The 19,401-nt window shown below is 37.4% G+C and overlaps 1 protein-coding gene across 15 annotated transcripts in view; it reads left to right on the top strand.

Moving 5' to 3' along the window:
• The window catches only part of NBEA (neurobeachin), a 514,437-nt gene that overhangs the window by 311,617 nt on the left and 183,419 nt on the right, over window positions 1–19,401 (top strand). For all 15 annotated transcript variants that reach the window (XM_030042222.1, XM_030042221.1, XM_030042209.1 and 12 more), the window contains one exon: window positions 7,314–7,438. In XM_030042222.1, coding sequence (XP_029898082.1) covers window positions 7,314–7,438 — 125 coding nt within the window. The remainder of the gene's footprint in view (window positions 1–7,313; window positions 7,439–19,401) is intronic.

The following is a 19,401-nucleotide window of genomic DNA, read 5'->3' as shown; positions in this document are numbered from 1 at the left end:
GCATTCATCCTTCACAAGTGTAAACAACTTCAAAACTTTTTCTTTCCTATTTTAAAAACTTCTATCAATCTCCAGTCTCCACAGGGAAATCTGTAGGTCTACTAGCATGTAATCTGATGATAACTTGTGCTGCATATATTATCAATTGTGTTAAAATGAACCACTTTTTCCCTTTTTCTGTTCATAAAGTTATCGTAGAACCCCACAGATCAGCCCTAAACTTCACAGATTTCTGGAGTTCACTGCCTTAAACAAAAATAGCTCAAATTCACAGGTCTCAAAATATTATAGATTATCTAACAGATATTCTTGATAAGCCAGTATTTATTCATTTATCCATCCATAATTATTCATATGGATTTCTTTCTCTTCCCATCCGCTTTCACAATTACTCTCTTCTGTTAGTTGCCAAAGTCATTGGTTTTCTTCTCACATCTCTGTTCCTTACAAACTTACTACTTATCCATTTTTTCCAGCTCAGTGTTGCTTTTTCTTCACCAATCAATAATTACCTTTCAAACCTTTCATCTATGCTTTTCAATTTCTTTGCCTCCCGATCTGTTGTCTTTATGGTTTCCCATTTCCCAGTATCATGGAAAATATTGCTAGAAGAAGCCTTTTAATCTGTCCTTCTGTTTCGCTCCTGCTCCAGTAAAATTATTCCTATGAATATTATCAATTAGTTAGACCGTATTGCTTTTTTAATTCCTCACTGCCTAACTCCAGACTTTTCTATCAAGTCCTTTTTCATTTTTAGGGCTCTGACTTTGTCTACATTTCTCCTCAGATTTCACCGATCGTTGCTGTCTCGTGTCTCTTCTCATTTTAATGTCTCGCCTTTTGGCAGCCCTACACAGGAGGTACAAAACCCCTCTCATCTCTTGCGACACTTGGGAATACAGCGGTGCTGCCATCATGCTGCTGGGCCGTAAGTCACCCAGCTGGACCGCTGTGCTCTCCACACCACCTCCTCCAGCTGTCAGGGACCAGGACACTAACCGTTTAACCAAATTCACAGGTTGCTCCTTTGCTTTCTCTCTCATTTCTGCCCACGCTAGTTTGCTGCATTGGTTACAAATGCGAGGTGAAGTGGAGAAAAAGCTGGTGGTCACTGACCATCCGGCCATCCCCCAGGGAAATTCTATCCCTACCCGCCAGCCCAGGCATCCCTTGTTTGGCCACTGCCACAACCTCCATCCCCTGATATTTACTGCCAGTGCTGTCTCCACCAGCTTCTTATGTTCTTCTTCATGCCCTGTCTTCCTGCTGTTAGGGCACCTCACCAGTTTGTGAGCACAACTTCATCGTATTGTACCCATATCCTAAACCTTGCAGCCTGGCTTCCAGCAATCCATCTGTCATCCGCGTGACTTCCCTAGGATGCATCCACCCAGCTTCCTTCAAAAATTACAGTATGAAACTTCGCACGTAAGAAACGAGTCACTCGACATCATATTCATAAAAAAAACTTTCAAAAGATTAAATATTACCTAAATTTCCCTGAGTATTTAGCATCCTTCTATTTAAGTGGTAAGCTCTTTTTCTGAGACTTTCTCCCTTCTACCCTGAAACTCTGCCAAATATATTCCTGATGTTTAACAATAATAATTCCTGTGCATGTGTACTTAAGAGAAAAAAAAAAAAGTTGCTGTTTATAAGAATGCCTAAAGAATTTTTAAACTCCTATTTATTTTTACCATCTTTTTCAATTTTCATTGCATTAGATGATTCTCAGGTTCATTGACGTCTTTATTCTCTGTGTTGGTATTTGCAGTTTTTATTGTTGTGTTATTGGTATTATTTGTTTAGTATTATTCTTAGTTTTCAGTATTTCTAGTTTTATTTCTGGGATTCTCTAGCATGCTCTTTGGAAAAACATAATGGAGCTTTGTGATTTTTGTACTAACAAAATCTTTTTTGTGTAGAGTAACTATACTAGTTATGCTAATTAAGGCTTTTGATATTTGTTTCTGTTCATGTACAAGGCTCTGTTGTCTTTTAGCCATTATAATACGGGATGTGATTTTTGCATACCTGTCTCACCATCTTGATAAAACCAGGCAGTCACTGTTTCTGTTTCAAGCACAGTCCGAAAAACCTTCACTCTAATACAATTATTGTATCTGTTGCTATACCACTTCTGAATGGTATTTGCTCTTTTGTTGTTACAGAAGGCCTTTACTACTTAGATCTTCTGGCAAATAGGTTTATATTTTGGCTTGTACTTTTAAACTGTAATAAATATTGCATAAGGAATAATTTGTATTTTTTTATTTCAAGTTTTCTTTTATTTACAGTTTTTTTTAATGTTCCATATTTTCTGTTCTTCATATTACCTTAGGGAAATGCTTAATACTTTTCCAGTATACATTTTTCTTATTTCTCAGAACACAGTCATAATTCCACACTGTGAAAAGAATTGTTTTTCCTTTTTAAAATATGTTACATAAAAACAACCAGGACTAATTCTTGAAATTACAGATCATCAATTCCGTGCCTTTTCTATGCCGTTTCCCAGTATTACAAAGACTATGGATTCTCTGACATCCCTCCAGTTCTGTGACCCACCTCTTTTTCCAAACAACTTTTTCCCCTTCCCCCATGCCTGCAGGCTTATTCCTCTTCATTAACATATTCAAACTTAATCTCTTCCATCTGGCAGCCCATCCTTTGGGCTGCAGTCTGAGGATTTTATGGACATGTGTACTGCAACTCTCCACTGTTTGTACTTGCCTTGTAGTTGCTGGAGCTGTAGGTGACATACAGCAAACTGCGTTTGTGCTGGGGTTCACAGCCATGGAGCTGCTGTCGTGGATGCTGACTGCCCACAGGGTGGACAAAGGCTTGATGTTTAGGACAGCTAATATTCCTAAGTAATAGAAAAAAAAACCTCCCTGTACGCTTCATCAAAGCTGTGGCCGTAGGAGTTAACAGAAAATCTTTTCAAAAGTTGTCTTTAAGAAGTCCAAGCTGTAGAGATGTTGTGAAAAGGCAGGGAGGACTTTGCTCTGCGGGCTGGCTTGATATTCCTCTAAATTCTTTTGGTGGCAGAGCTACACAATTTCTCCTCTGAGAGGGTAACAGACTGGGCTACCTGCAATACTTTAGTCCGTCTCAATAATCTTTGTCCCCAAATATATGGAAGGGGGGTGTGTGGTACAGCAGCAAAGAGTATTATACAGAATTCAGTTCTGAGTTTGAGAGTAACCTGCCTTTGGGAGATTTCAAAGCTGTTTGCTCTAACTTATCAAAGTCCACCTTGGCTACCTGGGGTAGCAAAACACTGCTTTGCCTTTCCACCCTATGCTGGCCTTTAACAAGATAAAATGCCGTTTGAAGTAGGAGAATGTACACAGCGAGCCGCTAAGCAGGCACCAATGAAGACAGTGGCAGTGAAACAGAATTTGTAATCCTTCAGTAACTGTAGTGAAATAGGGCTTGTTCCATTAAAACAGGTATTTCTGTGTCTGTATTAACTATATGAAATACTGCACATCTGAAATTTGGGATTAAGTTTGCAGTATGCACACCACTCCAAGTAAAATTTCTCTTAGTAACCCTGAAATATCACTAGTTTCATACCAGCCCTCATTATGATAAGGATGAGAAAGGTTTATATTGGATTATGTTACAGTTGGTAAGGAAATTATCTCGACAGTTGAACTCACAGTAGGGGCTTCTTTGGGTCATGTGTTTTAGGGTGAATTTTAAATAACTGTTCAGTTAAAGGCATACAGATGTATTTCTTTTTTTGAAGTATGTAGAAGTAGCTCATGAATGATGCTATGAACTTTTAGTTCTTAAAAAAAAATTCATCACAGTATGCTTAATATGCACTTTTTCATTCAAACAAGCCTGATTCAAAATGTCACTTAACTGGTATAAGATATGGGGGAATAAGAAATTACATGTAGTCTAGTTGGCTGTGGAAATAAGGATTATTAATAATATACATTATTAAGAAAAGTAAAGCTTATTGAAATATTGTACTTGTCGCAGAAATAAATTACTAAAATGACTTGATTTCGTCAAGTCACTTCTAGGAAAAATGGGTTGTAGCAGAAAGAGATGTGGACTATTTGCAGACATGCTCTCTTCTAGGACTGACTTGTGCCTAGTACAGCATTAGATAGTGTAGTTCTGCTTGATTTACAGCCATCATTTAGAACTACCTAACAGCTACCTAAATTCCTGAAAAATCTTAAAGCCTGAATAATACCCTCAGGATTAGAATGTAAGTATTTCTCAAGTACTGTAATCTAGGGGCTAGACAACATAATACTGATTCAGTCCATAGCTCTGGACTTTTAAAGCAGGTTAAATTCTTAGTTTTAGGCTGGAGCTTGTGGCCACAGTCTTCGACTTTACTAGTATTTTTAATCTAATCAAAAAATGTGGTAATATAACTTTTCAGGAAAATCCCACAGATTTATGTGTCTATAATGCAAGTGATGAAACTCAATCATTCAAAACTTTCTGTAAGTATAGCCACCAGCTTTTCAGAAGTCTGCTTTCTTGATAACAGTAGGGTAGGAGAAAGTGTCTTGTCTTTTTATTAAAGGTGTTGCTCAAAGAGTCAAGAGTAAATCTGAGAGTAACTGGTTAAGATTCAGAAACCTTTTCTTTAGGGTTCAGATACCATCCTCCAGTATCCGGCAGTATGTAATAACGTTGTGGGATAGACTCCAGTAGAAATCTCTAGGAAGAAACTTCAGTTGTGTTTTAAAAAGATGTATAATTTGTGATTAGGAATAAGGTTTGTTATTTCAAAATTTTTATTTTGCACCATTATTACATATTTCAGACTGTGATCCCTGGTGAACTTGTAACCTTTTTTTAGATCCCCAAAACAGACTTTATCCTCTGACAATTTCATCACTTCTTTACTTGGTGCTTCATTAACATAGTGACTTTAAAATCTGTTTTACTTTAAACTGAGAATATACAGTATTCTTCAGACTGATTAGTGAAATTAATGGATTACCAGATTAAACACAGAACAAATTAAAAATGTAAATTTTTTAGTCTTTGAATAGTTCTTCATTTCATAAAAAACTCTTAATTCTTACAAAGTTGTATCATTCTTATCAACCTAACAGTCTTTTATTAGTATTATTATTGTGGAGACAAATGCCATTTCAGGGAACTCTTGGGTTTAAAAGATTTTCATTAATACCTTTACTCCTGTTCCATCATGACTTTCTCTTAGATGGAATTAAAAAGGGAAAGTTCCTTGCCTTTCCAAAAAAATCACTATGGTAAAAAGCCTTTAGGATTATCTTTGATATCATCAGTTTAAAATAAAGACTTGGAGCATGCAAGGAGTCTTTAAACTTTGTCTGTTAAACCATGGGGCAGTTGTCTGCCTGTTTTTGCATTCATATCACAGAAGGGTCAAGGGGATTTAGCAGTCACAATAAAATTATTCAGTGCTCAGTGTAGGAGGAGAAATGATGGACTGATACTTCGGGCTAACATGACATCTGTGAGCAAAAACCATACCATAGTACAAAACCAAAGTAGGCTATTTTACTTAGCAAAACATAATTGGCACTCAAGATATTTCTGTCTCAGAGCATGCAGGCCAGGCTGTTAATGCGGCATCTTCCCACTGTGGGAGCTCAGAGTCACTGCCTCACCTTTTTTATGCAAGATGCTCTGAATTGCTCTTGCTGAGGAGGCAGCTCCCGCTGAACTCCTGAAGTTGGCTCCTCACTGCTTGTAGATCAGTAAGATGCCTGTTCTGCAAGGCAGCAATGAAAGTAGGACCTTCACACAGACTCAAGAAGCATATAGTGCAAATGTCATTCAGAATGCAAAAAAAACCCCAACATTGGCTAAAAATGATGGTGTCCTGCTTCTGAAAATTTGTAAGTGGCTAGAAGGTATGCTGCTACATCCACTCCCCTTGGTGCTGTGCCCTCCAGGACTGATCCAGGTCTCATGACAGCAGTTAGTAAAGTTGGACAAGAACTCATGCAAGCATGAAAAAAAGTGATTAAGAAGTGGACTGTAAAAAGTAAAAAAGGTCTGTTCTACATTAGCATATTTCTGCATTTCCTCTGGAAATGGCTACCAGTGCATAGCTTCTCAAAACGAAGGCAATACAGAAAACAGTGGCTGAAGTAACACCTAGAAAAATCCAGCAAAGATGTAACCCATCTCCTGAGCTGAAAACTTTTCTTTTTTTTTTTTTTCTCATCTGCCTTTTGACCATGCACCGCCAGAGTTCTGCAGATAGATTGAAAATAACTGGTTTAAAGCAGTGTTTCCTTAGTTATGGTCTGCAAAGTCATGGTCTGCAGAATCATTTTAAGTGTATAGTGTGTTCCACTATGAGTTTGATGATAAGGGTGCATCCACAAACATTTTGGGTATTTGATAGTGATCCAAAAAGTTTTTTAAATGATGGCTTAAAATACAGGTTTGCCTGAATACCCCGCAGCATACTTATAAAATTGATGTGGGAGATGTTTGTGTTGATAGGGTCAAGAAGTTGTCTGGGAGTGGAGCTGGTCATTTCTTTAGAACCAAAGTTGAATACCAGATGATTATATATGTGTATGTTTTGACTTGAATATAGATTAACAATGGCTTATATCATTCTACAGAACTTTAATATTGCTTTTGAATGTAAAAAGGCAATGTAACGCAAAGATGGCCATGGTTGTTAATGGCTTGTATTAGCTGGAAGCTATAAAATCATCCCAGTACTCTGTTAGTGCTGGAATAATAATTTACCAAGACAATTACCACATGGTGGAATTTTTTTGCTGCCCTAATTCAGTGTTATTAATAATGAATAAAATTGCAATTTTCTCAGGTTGCTAGGGGCAGTGGGGAATTATTTCAATGAATATTTCAGCACATTAGTTTAATCATAGTTCCACAAAATTCAAGTGGGCAATATTTTATACTTCTAAGTTCAGTCTGCTAAGGGACCATAGTCATTAAATTGCAAACTATTTGCACTGAGGTCCATTCTATGATTTACAAGCCTTGTTAAAAACACTGTAAAAGAAAGCAAGCTGTGCCATTAATACTTGTAATTTGATGCTGCATTTGTTAATGGGCTCAGTGTGATTAATGTTTTTAGCAGCAGGCAGAACATTTTGAGACATTGAGGCAGTGCTGAGGTTTATAATATATAAATGCACGTAAAGAAACATTAGAATATTGTAAGTTTTAGTAATATATGTTTTTACAAGATTGTATTCCTGAAACAGAAAAGCAGCAGTGAAATTATACTATAATGTATGTAAATACAGTTCAAGCTGTGGTAGGTGCTGATGTGTGTGTTCTTTATTTCATAGCCAACTGCATGACTTCTGGCGCTTGGATTACTGGGAAGATGATTTGCGCCGGCGGAGGCGATTTGTTCGCAATGCTTTTGGGTCTACTCATTCCGATGCTCTCCTAAAAGCTGCTGTGGAATATGGTCAGTACTAACTCCTGCTTAAAAATGTAGCTGATGATGTTTTCTTGATGTCCATGAATCCCTGAGAATTGTGTCCCTTCTTTTCTAAGGACAGTGCTGAGAATTCTAGGACAACATTTTCTTAGAAAAGGAATTCTTTCAATTCTTACACTTTAATGAACCAGAAGACTTGAGCTTGTGGGCTGCTAAATTCTCTGATCCTCAAGGGATTCACATTATACCTCTCTAGCATCCCCAGACACTAATTTTGAGACACTGGTAAAAGTGACTGAACTCATCTCTCCGGAGTGACAGAACGAAACTGTTAGGCCATCAAACTAATGTGTCGTAATAGTTTCATTGCAGACCTTTCATGAATGAGGAATTAACTGGTTTTAAAAAATATCAGAAGTTTTATCCTGGCATGCATCTTCTCAGCCAAAAGTATTTTTTTCTGCAAATCATGAAATACATAAGAACTCGTTTAATTATTTTAAGGATACTTGTGATTTGAACAGTGAACTGACTACATAGGAGCTTCAGTCTAGGAACTTAAGGTTTAGATGCTATTTGATTTTCATGGAGAGGTAGCCAGAGTATAAAAGAGGAAGGAGGAACATGCTTACAAATTCCCTTATATCATCTAAAAGTTTCATATGTTTAGTGACTTCTGTACAGTAGACTGAACCTGAGTACTCCAAAAATCTAAAGCAAATTTATTTCTCAGGTTTAAGCTGGGGTACCTCTCTAACATTTCAAAGACAGGAATTTTTTAACAAATACTAAGATTTTTTTCTGTCTTTTTTTTTTTTTTATCTGTAGTACTGAAAAAAATAATCCTGGGGTTCTTTAGCATTTAGGAGTAAAAAATGGAAGTAATTATGCACAAAGCAAGTTGAACCTTTCAGCTGGTGTGTAGCCAAAGGCTAATGTTGCCAGAAGTTCTGAATATGATAGATATAAAGCTAACTCTGTGTGACCCACACATTTCACCAGGTTGTTGAGGCAAGTAGCTGGGATTCAAACAAGGTTAGACATATAAATGAATATCTGTGTGTGCAGTTATACTAGCTAGTGTAATTTAATACTTATTTAAACGTGAAGGCTATCATGTGCAGGACTTTAGGTCATAAACTGTTCATAAGTTGGGCTAGGGAAGACATTTCCCCCAGTAGTATATAGTATTGCGTATTTGACGAAAGCTTATTTTCTCCACATTCTTCAAAAACATCAAAACAGAGATTTTATGAGAGGCAGATGCAAAACTGTGCTAATTGCTGTGTTGCTTTTGTAAGGCAAATAATCACCAAAACCATGGGCTTTGTGCATTATACAGGTATAAGAACCCTTAAAACTATTCTTATTGATTAATAATTTTGGATATTGAACTAGCATTAAAACAGGAAGAAATCTGATTTATGAGCTATTACAAAGTTTTAAGCCTTGATATTATCCTGGTTTTAAAATAACAGGAGCTTTCCATTTACTTAGATGGACTTTGTTTCATGCCTTTATAGCAGGAATGTTGTATCTTTGGGATAAGATTGTACTCAGAGGATGCTGGAAATGGTTTGGGGCCTTTTTTATGAGAACTATAATACAAGTTGCACTTAAACAGTTTCAGCATGTTGCAAAGATTGCTTCCATTTATGTAGTTTCTGTGTTCCAGTGTTTTAGTGCAGGTGACAGCTGCCTGGTGGTCGAGCTAGCCTGCAAGACAAAGCTACAACCAAAAGAAACAGAAAAACTGAAGTAGTTATAGTTTCATATTGGGTTCTTTATATATAATTTCACGCTACTCACCTGTTAGTGCATTCAACTTACAGGAAGATTAAAGCTCAGGTGTGTTTAGAGGTGGTACCCATCAAACTCAGTGGCTGCATAAAAATTACAATAGACTGCAGAATGAAAATAAATAATTCAAACTTTTCACATATGTATTAAAATTAGCATATGGAATTTTAAAACAGCATGCAGTAAACTTATAATTCATGGATTCTATCTAGATGTACTTACTTTTCAGAGGCTTAAGCCTTTGGAGTTTAATATTGAAACTTTTAGCTGACCTTTCTCTGTAAGAAAACATCCTTAACACTGATGTTATTTTTATGCCTCTTGGTGTTACTAATGAGTTGAATAATTTATGAGGTTGTCATGTGAAAAGGATTTGGTGCAGTTTGATGTACTTTTAGCCTCTGGTGTTGGAATGTGATTAATAAAGAGCTGGAGGCAGATTTTTCTCCATAGGGCTTAACTTTCACTATGTTTTTTTTTTATTAGCTTTGTTTTGATAATTTTGTTTGGAACGGTTTTGATAGTAAAATGCCCCTAGCTTCTAAAACTAAGCATGATATCACACTACAGAAAGAATTTAAAGCATTTTTAAAAAATCATACTACATAGTTTTCCAGTAACAGATTTTTTCCTGACCTCAGATACTTTGTGAGAAATAAACTATTTATCAAAGCAAAATTTGTTGGGCTTTTATTATATTAACAGCAATTTTTCATCTTGACTGATACCTCTAGTACAAGTAAAGCTATTTTGAGCATCAGTAAAATAGTGGAAATATCTTACAAGTTTTTGTTATCTACATTGACTGTCAGTTATCATTTAGGATTTTGTGCATAAATATTGCAGTGGAGGAATGTTTAGGCAAAGCCTAAGTCAGCAAGCTCCTCAGTGTCTACGATCAAAGGCATCAACTTAAATAGGTCTGATCAGGCATTGCAGAAGAGGGCAGGCAGTTTCAGCTGAGCAAAAATCACAGAGCAAAGATGACAAAATTAATCAGTCATTTCTTTGGCAGTAAATAATAAGATATGCTGAGGATTGCAGATGAGAGAATTTCCAGATTCCTTGGAGATGTGTCTGCTTAACACCTGATATATCTAAGCTTGTGCAGCCATCAAGATATGACCTTGGTAAATAAAAAAGTTCTCTACAGCTACTCTAGTATTAAATCAGAGTTGACGTTGGATGTATGGATACTGTAATTATATAGCACTTGCAGTCATCAAGGAATAGAAGAGACTTGGAAATGAAAACTATGTCTGTGATCTATATGTTTGTTTCAGAGAAGTAACAACAAATGTTAAATTCTACCTTGAAGAGCTAAAAAAACAAAAGTGTTAATTTTGGCTGATAAGTGACTTCTTCCTGTAGATAACTTTATATATTATCTACTACTGGGAAATAGTATTCTCTCGAAAAATTCCTGCTACGAGGCAAGTGGGTGAAGCTTCTATTTAACTACCGTCTGTTAGTCAGCCGTTGTATGCATGTTCAGATGTCTTGTTTTGACAAAATATAATATGCATACATATATATATGTATGTGTGTGTGCATATATGTACATATATATATGTATATACACATGTTCAAAGTACCTGGCAAGCAAAAAATATTGCAATGAGAAATTATAACGTATTTCTATGGGTATATACAACTGTGTGAAAAATTGTAGTTTATTCCTGTGGCTATATACTTAGCTGTTCTTTGAGACTGTAGGTATGTCAGAGTCATAACAGCATTTAAAGGAGATGGACTGGAGAATTTTTTCCGTTCGGATTAGTCTCCTCCATTTCCAAGTTTTTGATATTAGGCACTGGATTTGTTTGTAATCTGTTAAAATGACTTTCATATCTGGATTTAAATTTCAAGCATAATCAGTTCAGCACTGTATCTGCTGTGCCTTTTTGTTTTAGTTAAATTCTTACTTGAATAGAAATATGGATTCATTTCTCCCTTTTGTGAAGCTGAAGGGATACTACTTACTGCAGTGTCGAAGTGCAAGCTAAAACGGGATTTTGAACTACCTGGAAACTTTTAGTAGAGTTTTAATTTATAGTGTCGATGGATTTTAAACAGTTCTTATTTTAAGTTTAGATGGAGTTTCAATGTAATTGAGTAAATTGTAGACTGAAAAGAAAGGAAAAAAAAAAAAAGATTGTATACAAGATTATAAACTCTACTTCTCTCCCCCAAATTTTACTACCAATAAATGCATGAAATATGCAGATATGACCCAATTCACAGTGATTCTGTACATGTAGTGAAAGAACTGTCTCTTCCAGTTAATCACCTTAACAGTTTACAGTCACTGGAGATTAGTACAGATGAGACATTACTGTACCATCCTGCCAGTGAGGCAGAATACTGCTCCACAAAGGTCATCTTAAGAGCAAAATAGTTAATTTATTAAGCTTTGGTCCTCCAGTCTTTAAAGATTGTGGTCCACAAACCATTTGCACATAGAGGGGGTCCAAGAAAGGCCACATTTTCTAGTCTGCACTGGAGGAAATGGGCATGAATAACTCAGTGCCCATGTTCTAAACATACATATGTAAGCTGGTGAAATAGTTCTAGTGATTGTGCTCAAGAATATTTCGCCTGTTAAGCCGATTATCGTGACAGATCCTGAATGCTTAGAATGAAAAAGGAAAAAAAGAAAAAAAAGAAAAAAGAAAAGAAAAAAAAAAAAGGCCTTCATAATGTAATACATTCAGGTTTTGAAACAAAGCTACAGATATGTCTTATGTGCAGTATGGCAATTGCTTTTGAACATGCATATTTTAAGTTACTCATTCCATTATGTATTTGGACATCTAATTAGCAACCTTATTTCAAGAGTGGTTCTAGCTGAAGCAGACTGTATATGGCTCCTTCTGGGACTTGTCATTAGTTTCAGCAAATGCTGTGTGTGCTCATCATCAGAAATACAGTTTTGTTATAGAAACAATTAAAAAGCATCAGGTTTTGAAATCTGAAATGTTCAAATCTGAAATCTGCTTTTATGAAAGCAGCTGGATTTTGATAGACTTCCAAAGAATTGCAGGCAGGATTCCTTCAGGCTGCTGAAGGACTTACATTCCCAGAACATTTAGCTTCAAGCAAGTGCTACCTTAAAAAAAAGGCTGTGTGGGTTCCCTGCTACGAAACTGGGAGTCTGAAATCAATGGGAACCCCTATTCAAACCAGGGACTATCTTCATAACAGGGATTCTGGGTATCCCATGGATCCTAAAGGAAGATTCAATTTTTGAGGGTCCTCAATGTTAAAGAAAAATGTACCAAGATGAACTTTCAGTAACTGTAGCTCTAGAGCAACCCCTCAGTGCTGAGAAGTCCAGAGCAGTTGATTCCCACAGCTCCCGACTTCCATCTCCTGAACAGCTGGGCTCTCACCTGCTGCAGCCAGTGTTAGAACAAGATTGAGGGAGGAGACTCCAGAGAAACTGGTAAGGAGCTGGTTTCATTTGGCATGCACCAAATGTTGTTCCAGAAAGCTAAGTCAGCGTTTTAGAAACAAACTTAGCTTGACATTTTCAGATGATAAGACATTTGTAGAAATCAGAATGTCCCATGAACTGGAGATGCTCAATTTCACCATCTCTGTTCAGAAGCTTTGCTGTAAAATCAAATGCCTTTTTCTAGGAAGTCTGAATTCCCACCTAAAAGTTAGTCTTCATTTCCAAATATCCTGCATTTTGGGTTCTACGCTTTGATATATTAGGTTGTTGACACTGACATTGCTAGCAACCTAGAGGTGGTTTTTGTTGGTGAAAATACCACCATTGTTTACATTGCATTCAAGACTCTCTGTCAAGGTTACTGCATAAATTGTATATACCTAAAAACATTAATATACTTTTTCTTAGGTTCGTAAAGTCCTCTGACTTCATTATCTTCACCCTATCTTTTGTCTGTACTTATTGAAAATGCCTATCATATTTCCAGAACGGTTTCAACAACACTAATTTCAGAACTATGTTTAAGCAAGCAGTATTTTTCAGTAACTAATGCAAAACTGAAAGCAAGTTGAAGACAACTGATGTTAGATCATCACTTATCAGAGTTTTGCTAGCAGGCCTGCTAGGTGTGTAAAAACCAGTTACTTTTGTAGGTGTATCGGCAGTGAGAGTGTTCTGTATGTACCATGTAAGAGATTAAAGACCAAATTATGCTTTCAGTTTTGTCTATGAAATATTGCTTTCTATACTTCATCTATATGAACAGCTTTGCTGTCAGGGTTGAGTTTGTAGATCTTTTTGTAGGCTTCTTTTACATTTACTTCTAAACTGATCCAGATATTCTTTAGATGTTCTTTGTTTAGCCCAGGGGAGAGAAGGCTCAAGGGCACCTTATAGTTGTGTATAAATACCTGTTGGGAGGGAATGAAGAAGATGGTGTCAGACTCTTCTCAGTGGTGCCCAGTGACAGGACAAGAGGCAAGAGGCACAAACTGAAATACAGAACATTCTATTTAAAGATAAGTAAAAACTTTTTTTTACTGTAATGGTGCTCAAACAATGGAACAGGCTGTCCAGAGAAGTTGTGCAGTCTCCATCCTTGGAAATAGTGAAAACCCAGCTTGCCAAGGTCCTGGGCAGCCTGCTTTTTAACTGACCCTGCTTTGGGCAGTGGGTTGGACTAGACATCTCTAGAGGTGCCTTCCAGCCTCAAGGATTCTGTGATTCTCATAATGGAGCCAGAGCTTAAAGTAGATGGTTGCCAGAACTTAGTCTTCAGTAATATTTTTAAAACCCTAGATTACTTATATCTCAATGTTCAAGACTGATCTTCTTATGTAATTTCAATTTGATTGATACTAGAAATGCAAGCCTTGGCAACAGGTTACTTTAATCTTCATAAAACTTTTTTAAGAAATGCAGATTTACATATCACAGAATTACAGAATGGTTGCGGTTGGAAGGGACCTGCTCAAGCAAGGCTACCTAGAGCAGGCTGCCCAGGACCATCTCCAGACAGCTTTTGAATATCTCCAAGGGTGGTGACTCCACATCCTCCCTGGGCAACCTGTGCCAGTGGTCGGTCAGCATCAGAGTCAAAAAATGTTTCCTGATGTTCAGAGGGAACCTCCTCTGTTTCAGTTTTTGCCCATTGCCTCTGGTCCTGTCACTGAAAGGAGTCTGGCTCCGTCCTCTTTGCACCCCCTCTTCAAGTACGTGGGTACATTGACAAGATCCCCCCTGAGCCTTCTCTTCTCCAGCCTGAACAGTCCCAGCTCTTTCAGCCTCTCCTTGTATGTCAGATGCTCCAGCCCCTTCATCATCATAGTGGCTGTTCACCGGACTCCCTCCAGTATGTCCATGTCTCTCCTGTACTGGGGAGCCCAGAACTGGAGCAGCACTCCAGGTGCGGCCTCACCAGTGCTGAGCAGAGGAGAAGGATCACCTCCCTCCACCTGCTGGCAGTGCTTTGCCAAATGCCGCCCCGGATACCAGTCACCTTTGCGGCAGGGGCACGTTGCTGGCTCGTGTTCAACTTGGTGTCCACCAGGACCCCCAGGCCCTTTTTTGCAGAGCTGCTTTCCAGCTGGGTGGCCCCCAGCATGTCCTGGTGCCTGGGACTGTTCCTCCCCAGGTGCAGGACTTTGCGGTTCTCGTTGTTGAACATCATGGTGTTCCTGTCAGCCCGTTTCTCCAGCCTGTTGAGGTCCCTCTGGATGGCGACACAACCCTCTGGCATATCAGCTACTCCTCCCAGTTTCATGTCATGTGCAAACTTGCTGAGAGTACACTCTGCTCCATCATCCAGATCGTTAATGAAGATGTTGAACAGTTATGGATCATCATAAAACACTTCTAATGTCAATTTGCTCATGGATATTATAATACTTATTATTACTGAAATTGAGTTTGTTGTGACTACATGAGCCACAAAAATGTTTTTGATAGTCTTTATTTGTTTACATAGTTAATGCACTATCCTGAAAATTAGTAACACACACAGTATCTTAAAATACATTGCTCTGGGGAAATGCAGGTGATGACCCTTATCTAAGATAACTTCCCAAACTATTATTTATTTAAGTAATGTCTTAAGTATGAATATAGAAAAGAAACTAAAGAACAAAAGCCCTTGACTAAAAAGAAACCCTATTCCCTCACCCGATTCGTGCACACTTAATTTTAGTCTGTAGGTAAACACAAGTTGACAATTAATTGTGAGCAGTTTTAAGAAATAGCATCCACTTTATGGACAGAAAACACATGTATGTTACTTGATACTCAGTGGTGAGCATTTTAAGAATATGTATGGAGACATTAAATTAATCTATAACAATGCTTCCATGTGTCATCAAGTAAGTCCTCTTTGTTCTTTGGTCTAAATGTGATCATGCTGCCATGTGAGACAAGCATGTAAACCATAACCTAAAATAAGACTCCTGTTACACAACTTCCTTTCAGTATATGAACTAACTTCCACATTGATTGTGAAATCTCTAACGTACTCTGAATGAGTTTACATCTGAATTGTGTGCCTGAAGGAGCCGTGAAAATCTGTGAATTTTTTTAAGCATAGCAATTTAAGATTTGCATCTACAGCCTTATAACTGTAGCCCAACAGTGCCATCCACTGCTTCTCCAAATAAAGTTCCAAATATTTCATCCTTATAGGGCTTTAGGGAAAATATAATGTGATAGTTGTGTCCTCTTAATATTTTACAGGGTAATTGTCAGATACAGATGGAAATGAAATTTTTTTAAAGACAGTCCAGGAATAAGAGCATAAGAACTTACATTAGGGATTACTAGAAGGATCTGCAAAACAAAATCCTAATTGTGAGAATAATTAAATCTAAAATAGTAGATTTAACCTGGTCTTCTTTCTAGTGTTTCTTACCCCACCCCCCATGATAAAGATATTCTCATTAAATATACCTACTATTATGATGATCCTCATTCTTATAACCCACTGTAATATAATGTAGTGAAAGACACCTTCAAGGTGTAAGCTGTAATGGAATTTGCTTAGGTAGAGTACTGAGCACTGTTGCGCTGAATTGTATTGAACACTCAGCATCTGATCTTCTGCTGTCTGACTCAGTGATGGAAATGAGTTGCAATTGCATCCTAACGGTCCTTTGCAGTCTCTAAATACCTGCTCCCTGTTATATGCTATTTCTAGCACAGGAATTTTCATAGCAGCTTTATAGTAAGTTTTAGGTACAGATTCATGAAATAATAGTCAATTTTTTCTAGTGATTTCCTCAAATCTTGAAGGTCAGACTCTCTATCGTGACTCTAATTCAAGCTTTTCACAGGGCCAAATAGGATGTGAAAACTTTTGGGTTTTTCCCTCAAAACCTTTGTGTTGGGTTTCAGATGCCTTTCCTCTGGGATTTTCAGGTTATGTGGCATGATCTGGATTTTAGCTGTTGTTATGGGTCTGAGCTAATAGATTTTACTGCAGAACTTTCTGGCTTTTTACCAGCAGTTAACATAACTGCTTCTGCTTCTCACTTCTTCATCTGAAAGCGTATGACTCCGGAATGTTCTTGAAGTAACTAAATTGGCCTGCAAAACCATTTCTAAGACCTAAAACTTGCAACCATTGCCACCAGTCTTAGAATTCTAGCTGCATTTTTCTCCCTTCCACCATTATGTTTTCATGTGAAAAGAATACATGGTATCTGTCTGTTTTGCCAAATGAAAGTCATTTACTTACCTAACTCAGTAAATTACTATGATGTGAAATGTTTTCAGAACCATGTGAAGGGTGTATTTGTTCTATTAATTCAGTTCTATTGCTAATTGACAAAGAAATAGAAGTTATTGACCCATGTATATTCGGTGCATCTCATAGAAACATTTTGGAAGAACTTTGTGTCAGTGAAAGTGTAATAATAGTCCTTCAGGACAGCTTTCACAGCTGGATGAGTGTAACTCTTGGGACTCAGGTTTTACCATGTGCTTTTCTTACCTCCTATTTTCTATGCTTTAAAACTCCATATTAAGGAGTAACAGCACTTCAAATCTTCTTCGGCTATAGCTAGAAGCGCAAAATATTCTGTTTTTAAATTTTCTCCACTCTTATTCTTGATGTCTTCTTGACTGGAGGACTCCGTTCTCCACTTTGTACAGGAGTAAGTGGAAATACATGTCATTTGTTAAGGGGAAAAGGTGTTTAATAACACCAATAACTGAATAAAGAAGCCAAAGCTGGACCAAAAGGGTCTAAAAATGCTAGGTGAAGTTCCACTTGTGCCTGTACAGAGGAAGGTGTTTTCTGAAGACGTGGCTAGGACAGCCTGCCAAGCGCATGGCTGGAATGGCAGGCCATTATTTCAGCAGTGCTGCAACCATTGCAGCCTAGAACTGGGAGATCGTAGTATAGATTTAAAAAGACTTTATTCTCCCACTCTTTCTGACAGCCAGTAGGAGGCATGACAGGCTTTCAGGCGATGAACTCGGGTTTCTGAGAGCCTCCGGGCTCCTTGCAAGGTAAAGGTAGGTTAAGTCGACAGAGGCAGGTTGCGGGAATCTCTTTGATATGGGCGATTCCTTGTTATTCACAAAGCAGATGGAATCGGTATGTATAGATTACAAAACGAAAAGAATTCATTTTGATATACCTAAGTATTTTTAATCCTCTTTTTACATTGCACTACTTTACATTTATCACAGAATGTCCGTTTCTATTATATCACATTAAAATTATCGTAGAGTTTTTATGTAAATAGTAAAGCTTTGTATGCAAGAAACAAAGACTTATGTATATGTGCACTGGCTATTCCATATCCCTCCAAGTACAGCGAGTTCTTCAATACCACTTATTTTTATGTGTTACTCATTTTATAGTGTTAGCTTTGAAACACACACAAAAAGTACCAGTGTGGTGAAACAAACTGGAAGATTTTATGAGTTTCAGCATTGTGCAAGGTACAGGCAGAGATGCAGAAACACCTAGTGAAAGCACTGTATTAAAAGCCAAATACATTTTATGGAAAAGTTCTCAAATATACCACTAACCAGCATGACAAGGAAGCCACCTTGTTAATAATTCTATCAGCCAGCATACTATGCATGTTTCCAGTTATATATATAATTTTGTTTTTCATATCATGTACGCTACATCATGACATGACTTTTTGCTTATCTTTATTGTATGCCTAAAGAGTATATCTCCCAGTGTATTTGTGTAAAGCCCTCAAAATCATCTACAACAGATATACTTTCCCAGCTGAAAGAACTATTCATAATGCTTCAAGAGTGTTTTATTGGTGTCTCTTTTGCCATATAGCACGAGTCATTCAATCTTGTGCCCTTGAAAAAGCTGATCATGTTGTGTAAATAGCGTCTCAGCTCCAGTCTGAATGGAAAATAGTGTTGCTAGTGCTTGCAAATTTAACATAAAGGTAGAAATTTTGCAAGTATCGCCTGCAGTTGCATGGAAGGTTTGCGCTCTCTTGCAGTCTTTGCAAAGCAGAATGAAAGATGTCACAGACCCCGCGCAGCAGCTTAATGGAAAGTGAAATAAAATACTGTGCTCCTTTTTTCTTTACTGCTGACTGCTGCTAAGATTTCTGTGAGTTAGCTCTGCTTAATGCACACACAGGCTTCCTACCTGGGACAGTGATTACCATTCACCTATTTCGGAGACAAAATAATGACAATCTTGTCAATTTTCTCATTGAGCTGTTTTGATAATAGACCCTCAGAATCTGCTTTATCTCAATGATATCTTGTATACCGCTACTGTTTTGCTTTTCATCTGCTAGACTGCGTGAAACAAAGATGGTTTATAACTGCAGCTATTTTTGGTTTAAAAAAAAAAAAAAAAAAAAAAAAAAAAAAAAAAAAAAGTAGAATTCTGGCCCCTATCAAGCAAATAGCAAAGCTTTGATTTTAATTTGATAAATAATTGCATTTAGGCTCAGGAACTAGGATGTCATGTTTTTACAACAGCCTGGCCCAAACAGAAGTGCTGTGTGTTGCTACTAGATCATAGTGCCTTAGTAGAGCTAAGAGTTAAACACAGATATCCCAGCATTAGGGCCACACTGCTGTCTCACAAATGTGTATATCCTGTGGGTGCTGCCCTTTGTCTGGTGTTGCTATAGGCATTGATCTACACAGAAATAGAAACAGTTCCTCCCACCAGTTACTGTTGCTGCTGAAGTGAAAATGATGTATGCCAGTTCTAAAGATGTGGTGATCTATGTGAGGATGAAATGAA

Source organism: Aquila chrysaetos, chromosome 19 (genome assembly GCF_900496995.4).
Source record: "Aquila chrysaetos chrysaetos chromosome 19, bAquChr1.4, whole genome shotgun sequence".
In the NCBI taxonomy this organism is placed as follows: domain Eukaryota; kingdom Metazoa; phylum Chordata; class Aves; order Accipitriformes; family Accipitridae; genus Aquila; species Aquila chrysaetos.
Note: the sequence above shows the minus strand (reverse complement) of the source record. Positions and strands in the feature narration are given on the sequence as shown.